This window comes from Anopheles bellator, chromosome 1, assembly GCF_943735745.2.
Source record: "Anopheles bellator chromosome 1, idAnoBellAS_SP24_06.2, whole genome shotgun sequence".
Taxonomy (NCBI): domain Eukaryota; kingdom Metazoa; phylum Arthropoda; class Insecta; order Diptera; family Culicidae; genus Anopheles; species Anopheles bellator.
In genome coordinates this window covers 24,593,887-24,606,101 of record NC_071285.1, presented here as the reverse complement: position 1 = coordinate 24,606,101, position 12,215 = coordinate 24,593,887, and the positions used below count along the sequence as shown (strand labels likewise).

At 47.7% G+C, this 12,215-nt stretch overlaps 1 protein-coding gene across 1 annotated transcript in view; it reads left to right on the top strand.

Moving 5' to 3' along the window:
• The window catches only part of LOC131216550 (exostosin-1), a 59,500-nt gene extending 47,495 nt beyond the window's left edge, over positions 1-12,005 (top strand). Inside the window, exons 3-10 of the mRNA XM_058211066.1 lie at positions 6,076-6,150; positions 6,420-6,546; positions 8,623-8,742; positions 9,740-9,994; positions 10,098-10,385; positions 10,467-10,711; positions 11,662-11,733; positions 11,897-12,005. Coding sequence (XP_058067049.1) covers positions 6,076-6,150; positions 6,420-6,546; positions 8,623-8,742; positions 9,740-9,994; positions 10,098-10,385; positions 10,467-10,711; positions 11,662-11,733; positions 11,897-12,005 — 1,291 coding nt within the window. The remainder of the gene's footprint in view (positions 1-6,075; positions 6,151-6,419; positions 6,547-8,622; positions 8,743-9,739; positions 9,995-10,097; positions 10,386-10,466; positions 10,712-11,661; positions 11,734-11,896) is intronic.
• The last annotated feature ends 210 nt before the right edge of the window (positions 12,006-12,215 follow it).

Genomic DNA, 12,215 nt, shown 5'->3' with positions numbered 1-12,215 from the left:
ACTGTATGAACCATAAATCTAGTAAAAGTGAGCATACACTAACACAAAACCCGTCTTATTATGTTGCATCGTTCAAAAATGCATTACGCAGTTCATTTCTGCACTTGCACTCAAGTTTTCCTCCAGCTAATTTGCATACTTACAAGTTCTGCTTTCTGCTTTCCAGTCGGGCAATCTTCAGGGAGATTTCTTGGTACATTTTTTCCTACACATGGCAGGATATCGAATTACCCTAAGCGACGGTGGGCCCTTGGGCTGCTTTACAATTGTAATGGCGAAGGGAAAGTTTTTAATTAAACTTATAATAAAAATAACCGCCTGCCAGCCAGCCAGTCAGCCAGCTATGAGCTGCGCAAAAAATGGGACTGTGAACGTAGAAGATGCACAGAAGCGGCCAGCAGCGGGCCATAGATAATCCGACGCGCAAGCCGACGTGCTGACCTTTTCCGAGTGTGTCCTTGCGTGGGGCTTGGCGAACGGCTCGGGTGGGAGCGGTGAAATAACTCAACCACTGGTCGGGCCGCTACGTTGCCACGTTCGCCTGACAGACCAGACAGAAACCGACGGTGTTGGCGTTGACAGGTCCGGGTTTTGGCTTGAGGTTTTTCGGGTCTGGCTCGCTGCATTCGCTCTGTTCGCTTATCACCGCCACACGATTTTCTTGCGCTGCGTCCACACCTCTCAGTGACCCTTCCTTTTTAATTTATTTCCCCCGTAATCATATGGTTCGTCGCCATCGTCGGCCTACCGATAGCTTCATGAAAAACTCCTCCGTTCGTATCCGTTGACCGGAACAACGGTAGCAGCTGTTTATCGCGCTTCCGTTCTGTCCGGCCGAATGTTCGTCCTGTGGGGATATCGTACTTCCCGTACTACTACAGTGGGACCCATTCCAGGTGCGGACGCAACTCGTACCACCCGCCGGTGGTGGCCACCCAAACGGTGCTAATTCATTACGCCTCGCGAGTGTCCCGGGAGTGTTCGGGATTTCCGTTTCTCTTTTTTCGTTTGCGGAGGTCGAAACCTCCTTCGCGGATCCCATTCGATCCGCGCGCATCGTACGATTGGAATCCCTCGGGCAGCCATGAACGCGATACCGCCACCGTCACCACCCCCTTCTCACAAGTGTTTGGCATGTTAATTTAATGAAGTGAGAAAAAGGTGAACTGCCTTCGCATTTTAGCAAATTTATGTATCTTTACTGGGGTCGCGCGCTGGAAATCTCCCAACGGACCACGAGGGCCCCGGCTCCCTTTGCTTTATGTTTGCGCTATCGGCGACGTGGTCCCGGGTTTGTGTTTCTCCTCGGCCCGGGTACAGTGGGGCTTCAGTTCGCTCGGCTACTAATGTCTTTATTTGTGTGCGTTCATAAATTACCTAAGTTACTGCACTCTTTATCATCGTGGGTTGTACGAGATAAAATATCGGACATTTATTTTATAGATTGCTTCTCGAACGACTCTAGTCGGAACCTTGTGGACACTTCACTGTGTAGGGTTAGTAGGCGTAGTGAGGCTCCGTATTCCGACGTCGTGGTGCTAAATGTGAATTGGTGCTTCGAAAACTCCTTCTTGAGATCTCCCACGTGAACAGCAGGAAGTGGAGACCTCATGCCTCAATTACGCACACGTAAGCTGCGTGTTTTATCCAGTAGAGGATACTTTTCTAGTGAAATGAAACACTAAGTTGGAAGCTTTGCCGGTTCGGAAAAAAACGTTCGATTCTACGGAGCCAACTACGTGCCAAGTGCTTATCCAGATGCGGGCTTCGAGATTGTGTTTTTCTGATTGCCTTCCGTTGGTTTAGTTACGAGTAGCATCGTGGTTAGCTCGCTCCCTCCAGACGAGAGCTGCGTGAACCCACGGATTCGAAGAATTTTTTCAAAGAAAACTTCACGGAGGTGGTTTTGTGACAAAAGTTATGCCATATTCCGCTGCATAATGCATTAGAATAACTGTGAACTGCGGTGAAAACCTGAACCGGAGCGCAGCTCTCGTGTCTTTCAAGAGCCACTTACCACACACCGTCCGGTTTTCTTTGCCACACCAACAACTGATACTTTTTCCTGGTTTGTCGGTAGCTCTGAAGTTTGTTTTGTCAGAGTATTTTTTTTTATTATTCCCTCTGCACTATCTTTATAGCATAGATACCGTACCTAAATTTGTCATATCATGAAATGTGTGTCTTTTATTGCATTTAAAAGCACTTATTTGGTGATACGCTAGCGAACCACACTGTAAACTGAAACCGGCAAGAAAATGGCTATGATTTTTTTGCTTCCTGTGCTCATACTAAATATTTAATAGCACTTATAAATAATGTTATTAAAATTTGCGATTTGATTCGCGTTTTTAATATTTGTTTGACAAGGTGAGCGAATACCCAAAGTACGGTCACACAAAAATATGGAACCGTGCGATACTTTGCTCGAGAGACTGATCTACCCACCAAACAATTCACCTTCATGGTCCATTCTACACGTTCGGTGACTACTGATTCCAGCTTTACTTTAATTCGGGTTACGTTATCAGCTTCGAGGATATTAGGTACAGTACACAACGTTCCTCGGGGGTAGACTAGTGCTGCACAAAACCAATGCCAAATATTAGTAACCAGAAGGTTGGTTACTAGTACTAAGATGGTAAATAGATGGAGATATGCAAACATTAATTGTGTCGATGCAGCCATTTAAACAGCGCCACAGCCAAAGGCCAAACACACGATCCCGACCCCGCACGATACGACTTTCGGTGTGACCTCTGCAGTGTGCACCACAAGACCCGGGGACCGTATTGAGGATAGTTCCGAAAATTATCTTTGTGACACTCCAACACCCCACGGGATGGGCCATCATCATTAGCGACAGAGCTTATGCTTTCAAACCCGAAAGCCGTGTTCAAGTGATGCACACTCCCCGGGCGGGATACTTTATGGCACAGACCACAGGATGCTCGAACCACCTTCTCCGGAGTCGGCTCGGTTCGCACGGCTCGAGACTTCTGTGCTTTTGCTCAACCCGTCAGGATATTTACGCGCGTGCCTTTGACATGACGCCCAGCACTGCCGTTAGGGGGTTGGAATCTCGCCCTTTCAGGCAGAAAAATGGCCAATAGATCCTCAGTTCCCTCTGGAGCCCACCGGTGTGATACTTGTGTGTGTGGAAAAAGAGTATAAATCACGAGGCGCTCCGCGAAAGTTTCCCACCCATGAGTTACAACCTGCGGACGATAAAAATCAACCACGTCCGGTGGCCGGCCGCCGGCCGACGTTACACATTTCTCATTAGTTTGAAAGTCACACCTGTTCGGGGCGTTCGGCGGGCCACTCACTGCTCTCGCCGGAGCTTTCGGTGGGTTCGGTGTGTTTCGGCGAACCGCGGTTCGCGCCAAGATATATGATGGTAACTGGCGGAGCCGAGCCGAGCGCCTCCGACTGGCACCAGAAAAAACAAAAGCGACATAAAGAAAATAGCTCACCCGGGAAGATATATGGGTTCACCTATTTTCCTTCGCTCACCGGAAACCCGGTACCCGGTCCGGTATTGGTTCTCCGACGTTCCGTTTCCGCTCTATTTAAAAGTTACCACTTCGTTACAGCACACCCACAGCAATGCACCGGTCTGCTGGCTGTATGTGTGTGTCTGTTGTGAAGTGGACACCATTTTTCAAACCCCGTGTCACGGTCGCCATGTAAGAACCGTAACGGATATTTTTTTACTACGACAACCGTTTAATAGTAATATCAATTTAATAAAATACAAAATTCCAACTTCAAGGTTCTACAAACGATATTTTGTGTTGGTTATTGTTGCGCCAGGCAAATAGGATGGCCATTCACGCCGCACGATTTATGTTCGAATTAGTGCGGCATGCCAGCCACGTTTATCATTTACCTGCAGGCTAATGTGCCGTTCGCTGCCCACACCTTGATTTTGGCGCAATATTTATTCTCGCCCATTTCGATACGATAGCCTCAAGGCTCTATTTATTCTCATCTCGAGGGTCTCCTCTTTAGAGACCCCTTTGGTACCAGAAATCAGATACAAAACACCCATTTCGTTGGAAAAAGAGGCACCATTTGTCGACGTTTCCCTCGTGCTGTCCCCGTTGCGGTTGCGTTAGAATGTCCGTTTTTCTGGGTTCTGCCCGCACCCCACGGAACCACTCTCATCACTCTCGGCACACACGCGTCTTAAATGGGTGTTCGACCGGGTGAGGGCGCACCCGGGGATGTGAGTGGGTGACAAGTAAATAATAAATTGCGCCGAATTTATGCTACCACTCGCCGCCCCCGGGGGCTACGATTTATCAAAAAGGCGATCACTCGTTTTTGCGGCGACGACCCATGGTTGTGCAAAGGCCAGTCCCAGGAATTCGACGCCACCGGGCCAAATAATCCGATCTTCCGCCGTGGCCGCTATTCCCCAACGAACAACCCCGGAGCGGGCCGGTGGGAAAGGTTCCCGGTGACAAACTTCCGTCTTGGTGGGGTTGTTGGTACTTTATTTCAATATCAACGGCAACGGCCCCGACAGGATTCGCCGTCCTGCCCGCCGGCCATTCCGGTGGAAGATCCTCCTCCAGCCCATAATTAAGAGCGGCCAGCGCCAGTTTGCCCTTATCTGTGGAATTTTTCCGGAACAAACGGAAAAATACGCCATTCTGTGGCCTTATCGAGCACCACCACCACCGCAGCTTCCGTCGCTGTTCTCCTTTCAAGAAACTTTTCGCACTTTAAAAAGAAGGACAGCCGTAGGACCAGCCAGTTACCAGTTATGGGTCGGCAAAGACGTCAGATATTTACGTAAATTCGGTCGTAGCAGCCACACTCGTTGGCAAACTTGGAGAAAGGCTTAAAGATCCGCCCGTTGATGGTGCGACTTGTCGAATGGCGCTTCTAAGAGGAAGTAGTTTTTCTGGCATGTTTATTTGTTTATTTTAATTTTTAGCCTTATAGTATTTCATTTTTGTCTCATATTATATACAGCTTGTTTTAAATTCGCTTGTGTTTGTGGTTTCTGTTATTTAACTTATCGTTATTTTAATTATGTACTGTTATCTTTCTGTTTTCTTTAATAACACTCAGTTCCACCACCATCAGAAGGCCATCCAGCCCCTGATTCGTTCTTTGTCTCTATTTTGGTCTAATTGTTTTTAGAGGTATCTTAAAGATTTCACCATAGATACTTTACAGATTGCCTCATACTCAGAAAATTTGTTATCTATGTTTCATTTAATAATTTTGTTTTAAATTTATTTTGTTTTATCTTTTATTTTACTAATCGATTCTATCAAAGTTTACTAATCAACCCGTTTGATGTTTCGCTGAACAGAACAAAACTTGTTACTCATTTTTTGTCCTTTATCAGGGCTACTATGTATGCATTGGATAGTATGATATCATGCCAGCGGAAAAGTGTTCAAAAATTCCACAGGCACCTGAAGGTTCTCACCCACGGAGTCGCGGAAAGAAGGTCGCCCAAGGTGCCGATGCAAAGGCGCACCAAGTAACAACGGGCGGCCACCATTCGTAGAAGCATCACTCGGGAAAACAAAAAATTGTGCCGAGCCTCGCCTCGAAACATTACTTACTGCTTGCCCATCGCTCTCGGTTTCCCATCGGTTCCAGTGTGGGAAAATTCGCTCTATTACTCCATTCTGCGCCCCCGGAGCTCTCACGGCACGGGGACCTCTGCGGTCTCTAATTTAAAGTCTCATCCTTTCTGCGAAGGACATTCTCATACAATTCTCATTAATTTCATCACTTAAGGGCGGCTTTTTTCTCGTTGCCCTTTGGGTACCTTTCGCCAACGGTGGGCAATCGGGCGGCCGTCGGTGTGCGGCGGTTTTCTGCATGGAAAGGAAGCATGCTAAACGAGAATTTCTTCGCCATTAACATCAGCGTCCGGGCGGTGGCGGTGGCATTCTCGAGGTCCACTAGCGCCCGCTTGGCGCTACATAATCGTTTTTATGGGATGCTCTTGCTGTGTAAACGAACTGTGCTAATGTTTGGACATGCAATTTTTTCTCCGCGCCCAACACATTCTCTTATCCCTTTCCTCTTCTTTCATTACAGATATGATTACGAGACTTTATTACAAAATTCTACATTCTGTCTTGTGCCGAGAGGACGTCGTCTAGGATCGTTTAGGTAAATATTGGCCCCGAGCAGTAGCGACACGCCGGTTTTCAATGAACAGCTTAATGAGGACACTGAGCTCGAGCAACAAACGGCTGACGGTTCCGCTTAGTGAATTCTCAGCGTCGGCGATTTTAAAAAGAGAATACATGCTCCACAAATTTACGTAACCTTTTCGTTAAACAAAATAAAAGATACTGCCAGCAGCGTGAATTACGTGAAAACAAAACCCACGTGGGTCTGCACTCAACCTGTTAACCGGTTTTGCTGCGTTCTTTTAGGTTTCTGGAGGCGTTACAGGCGGGCTGTATACCGGTGCTGTTATCCAACTCGTGGGTGTTGCCGTTTCAATCGAAAATTGACTGGAAACAGGCGGCAATTTGGGCCGACGAAAGACTGCTGCTGCAGGTAAGCTCTCGCTGGACGCTCCATTTAAAGGCAATTAAGACGTTTTAGAAAACCACCCCCCTCAAAATGGCTGACGATTGGCGATGTAATTAAGACCTTTGCCAGTTTTATCATCGGCGTAAGCTAGCCTGATTGGAATGTATTACTATCCAAAACGAGCCGATTCTGGCTGACGCCGTCTGTTGGTGATTAAAAATGTGTTCTAATGAAATTTTAGTGCCGATACACGTCGCTGCTTCCTGATAAGCCGATTATAAATCAGAACCACGTCTGTCAACCAACAACCGGCGCACACCCAAAGCATCATCATCGCCAGTGTGTGCAGCATACGTGTGATGCTGATGGTGATGCTAAGCGAAATGATAAAATGATTGCTGATAATGATTGGGCGGTGACGGCGTGAGATGGAATTCGTTTAGCCTAATGCGTTGATTGTGGGCCACAATATATAATGGTGCTGATGATGGGTGATGAGTAGGCCCCCCGCACGAACCGAGGCCGACGAAATAAGGACCCGCTGACACTTGAATCGGGGCGTTGATCGAGTGTTTATTTTCCGGTACGGTACGGACTCGTCGGTGACATTCTCTAGTTTCGGCTGGTGGGGGGATGGATTAGCATGATTCAACGGAAACCGACCGCCCGGTCCGACCGGGTGGGGCGTCTAGTGTGTCTACTCGATTGCGATAAAGTTGACACCGAGTGACTCATTTGCGATGTGATTGACATACGGAGATCAAGATACACGTGGCCACTCGGATTGGCCGATGGGCGGGTGTAGTGTTTGGGTTCGGCATCCACGATGCCATAAGGCCAGCAGCACTCCAGGTACTGCGCTCTCGAGCTCGGAACGAACTGGGTGTGCGTAGACCATGCCTGTGTGAGGACCTTAAAGGTCCTTTTTTAACTCCAATTAAATGTGACGCTGACTGCGCGCTGTTAATGTAAAACTAAGAAATGATTGACAATTAGATATAAATGGCTATTCCTTCAAGATCTCAGAAGGATGATCTTGAAGGAATAATATAACAATTAGAAAATACAATTTGTAAAGATCATTTGTGTCTATTTTAGGTTTGTTAGACTTTTAACGGCCATCCGCTAAACTCTCTGTGGAATTGACTTGTGGATCAATGAATTGGAAACAATCTAAAGGGCTTTAGGGGCATTCCAGAAACGAACTATTTCGAGAGCTAGAAGAAACGTTGTCAAAGGTTTATTGCATAGGATAAAGCAGCTTATTTTTATGCAAGTTTCGACACCTTTTGCCCACAATAGTTATAATACCACCGATACCTTTAATTGACACCTTGACCTTGATGTCGGCTACATGAAAATGTCACATTTCCAATGTCACAAAAATGCGCTTCCCATTGATATACATTGCTTACGATTCGTTGCAATAAAACATAAAAGAAAAAATGCCTTTTAAAAGAAAGCAACTTCTGCTGATTCCAACAGACATACACCACACAGCCCACGCGGCGGACCGTATGAGAAGTAACCCAATGAAAGAAAATGGACACCGAGCTCCGACAGAGGTCCAAAAAGATGGCTCACTTTCCGCAAAATGGCTCTTTGGGGACACCCACTGTCCGGAGCCCCTAAGTATTCTCGGAAGTAATATTCAGTCAAGAGCCTAAAACAGCGTAGCGAAAATCAAAATATTTGTTTCACTGTCATGTCATAACAGAGCATAATTCGACACTGCGCACGAAAAACTGTACAAATCACCCCGCGGACAGTGCGGGGCAGCCAATGATGCGGCCTCCCGAAGGGGATGCGCCCAGTAAGTCACGTGATTCGTGTTTTTTGGGATGGCGAAATCTTCCATTTGCGATTTCGCTCGGTGAGTTCCGATTTCTTCGGAATGTCCAGCCACGCACACAGACAGTGGTTCCAAGGTTGGAAGTATTTTTACTTCGCAGGTTCTCAGGGGATGTCGTTCGGTACACGTCGGGTCGGCCCCCCCAAAGTCAATCTTAAGTCGTTTGAACTACCATCCCGGCTCAGCTCGCGAAAATGTTTAAGTGTTCTTCTATCTATCTTTCCATTTTATTCTCTCTCTCGCTGCAGGTACCGGATATCGTGCGTTCTATTTCCGCCAGCCGCATTTTAGCTTTACGTCAACAAACACAAGTGCTTTGGGAGCGATACTTTAGTTCCATCGAGAAGATAGTTTTTACTACGTTTGAGGTAAGATTCTGTCTGTTTTCATTATGTGAAACAAACAATTGTTTTCCTAAAAATACCAATCGTTACTTAGAGATAGAAACAGGATGGATAATTCGTCATTTGTCATAAACAAAACATAAACGATGCAGTAAATTTAACACAAAGTAAAACAATATCTGGTTTCATCCGCACCGGTTGCCAAACGAAACAATCTTTGCACGGTTGTAAAACGCATGATTAACCTCCTGAAGCAGACACCGTAAAGGTGCTACGAGCACGTACGTCATCAGCTGCATCAAGGGACGCCAGTGATTCGCTCGCCAAACAAACAATAGCAGCAGCGGAATGCTGGATATACGTTGATCGCCAATTTCGCATGCTACCATTTTTTTATAGCTTCGTCTGTAGCTTCCATTAACATCCGCACATCCCTTTTTGAACCTTCTTATGTGCATATCTTGTGCTCTTCGAATTGTGACACTGCTTGCGGTTCACAATACAAGCTGCCGGTAATGTCAAGCTACGGTTCCGCACTAACAGCTTCCTAAGACCGTCGCGCTTAGCTTAGTCGAATGTTTTTGATGTCTTGATGTAGCGCTGTGTTCTTTCTTTCTTGGGAGTGGGTCCAGCCCCCCCACAAAACCTCCCCTCCCCGAAGAGCTGCCTATTGCCTAGACCGGTTTATTGTTTTGTAAGTACAATGACCGTCCGTGTTCGTTCTTGCATTACTTTTTACTTAACGTTCACTACCGCGAGCTTAACGCTTTCACTTTGCACTTCCTTCGAGGGTCTCCTTTGAGAGGAGGTTTCCTTTGTGGCGACGAAAACAATAGGATTCATCAGCTGGAAAATGCGTCATTTTTGTGGTTGCTTGTTGGCGAGCGTAAGATTAATGATAGCATGTTCCTTGTTCTTCCTTTCATCGTCCGCGACCTCGCGCGGAAATTTGTACTACTTTGGCGAAAATTGTTAAACACAACAGAATTGTTGGCTTTGCGCGTTTCTTCGCCTTCAACAGATTATCCGGGAAAGACTGCCAGACTATCCGCATCGGAATGGACTGACATGGAATACGTCGCCAGGTGCGCTGCTGACAATTCCAACATTCTCCGATACTCCCCGGCGGTTTCCGTTCCTGTTGGACACGCTCGGCTACGCGCCCGGACTGAACTATACCGCCGTTATATTTGTACAGATCGGTACACAGCTTACACCAAATACTGCTTTATACAAGCTAGTCAAAAGTATTACCAAAAGCCAATTTGTAGATAAGGTAAGCGTCACCCGTCCCCGATCCCCAGACCTGATAGTCGGCTTGGGGGAAGTGCACCAAAACAGGTGTGCTCGGAATAACGCATTTGGTTTGACATTTTCAGATTTTGATTCTGTGGGCCAGCGATAGGGCCGTTCCGGCGAGGAAACGTTGGCCATCGACCGGTCACATTCCAATGCACATCATATCGGGCAGCACGACCGAGAACCGACCGAGCATATCCCAAAGATTCTATCCCCACGAGCACATCGAGACTGATGCCGTCCTGTCGCTGGACGAGGACGCGATACTGAACACCGACGAGCTGGACTTTGCCTACGAGGTGTGGCGAGACTTTCCGGACCGCATCGTAGGCTATCCGGCCCGGGCCCACTTCTGGGACGATTCCAAGGTACGGCTCTGCAAACCGCGCTGTTCGCTGTTCGCTTCCGCTAACTAACGGCCTTTCTCTCGATTCGCCCGCCGACCGCAGAACGCCTGGGGCTACACCTCCAAGTGGACGAACTACTACTCGATCGTCTTGACGGGGGCCGCGTTCTACCATCGCTACTACAACTATCTCTACACGAACTGGCTGTCGTACCTGCTGCTCAAAACCGTACAGCAGTCGTCGAACTGCGAAGACATTCTGATGAATCTGCTCGTGTCGCACGTAACGCGCAAACCACCAATTAAGGTGACCCAGCGCAAGGGTTACAAGGATCGGGAAAGCGGAAGGTAGGTACCATCGAGGGGGGGGATTCCTAGTTCCCACGTGAGCACAGGAGGCCGTGATCGATTCGCCGACCACCACCAAGGGACCACTTCATCTTACTCGCGCGTCACTTTATTGATTGGGTGGCCACACGGCTGTCCCATACCCGGCAGCAGTGAAGTAATTTACAAGTGAATTCCACGTTCGAAATGTTCACTGCTTATCGAGGGCTGAGCTACGCGTTAATGCAGAAAATGGCCTGAAAGGTGATGATAGTGGCGTTGGGTAGCGCGCCAGCTCTGGCTGCTGCTTGTGATACCCAATTTCGGTAATGGATGTCACTCAGATCGGTGAACGATTCCCCAATCACAGTTTTGTGGGGCCCGCCATTTCAGTCGACTGCTGAGCTGCTGGTAAAGTGCTGCTGGCGGCCGTCTGCTGATGCTTTCAAATTTTCCGGTCTCCATCAACTGCTGACTTATTAGTTCGGAGCTTGGGAGCTTGGGCAAAGATCAATAGAACCACCATCTATGGGGTGGAAATCAGTCTCCCACCTTTTTGGACGGGAACTATTGAAAAATAAACTTGCCTTCGGTTGATTTAATTAAAGTGCGAACGAATAGCACGTTTCAGCATTGAGTGGCAAAATCAAAGCTAATAGTGTGGCCCTCGGAACGGGCTTTCTAATCAATACTTTTTCACTTTCACTGTTTTCATGAAGTCGAGAGTATTGAAACGCTCATTTAATAAAGCGTAATAAGCTACCCGACAGATCGGGAAAGGGGATGATCGATTAATCAGGATTAGTTGGTGAAGCTAACGGAACGCATTATGACATCCCAAGCAACTACCCATGTATCGGGCCCTTTGGGAGTCATCAGCTGACGTAGTGTTTGTGCTGCATTATCCACCATTATGCGTGGCCCCTCCGCTCGGTCGATAAACCAACTACTAAGAATAATTTTGTTTTCAGATCACCGTGGAACGATCCGGACCACTTCATTCAACGGCAAAGTTGTCTGAATACGTTTGCCGCTGTTTTCGGGTACGTTACAACGCGCGTGTGTTCCGTATGCCAAAGCCTAAAGAAAGCACCCGCCCATTCGAAACGCGGCTCCACTTCGGCCGTTGGGTGTAACATTTGTAAATGGCACGGCTGTGGCGGCGTCCACTAATTACATATTTCTCGCCCTTTTTGCACTCGACAGCTACATGCCGTTGCTGCGGTCCAACCTGCGTCTGGACCCGGTGCTGTACCGCGATTCGGTGTCCAATTTGCGGAAAAAGTATCGCCAGATCGAACTGGTCGGTAGCTAGCGGTTTCTGTACGTGTACTAAATCGGCTCACGGCTTTCCGCTGCACCGCTCCACGCTCCACGCTGCACTCTAGCCGCTGCCTGTCTGCAAACGCGCAGCCCAGGAACGGATCACAGGGACGTGCAAAACACATATCGCCGCTACACCGCTGCTCTACAACACATCGGATTAGTAATTTATAATGCAGAGGAATCGGAGGCCTGACTGAAT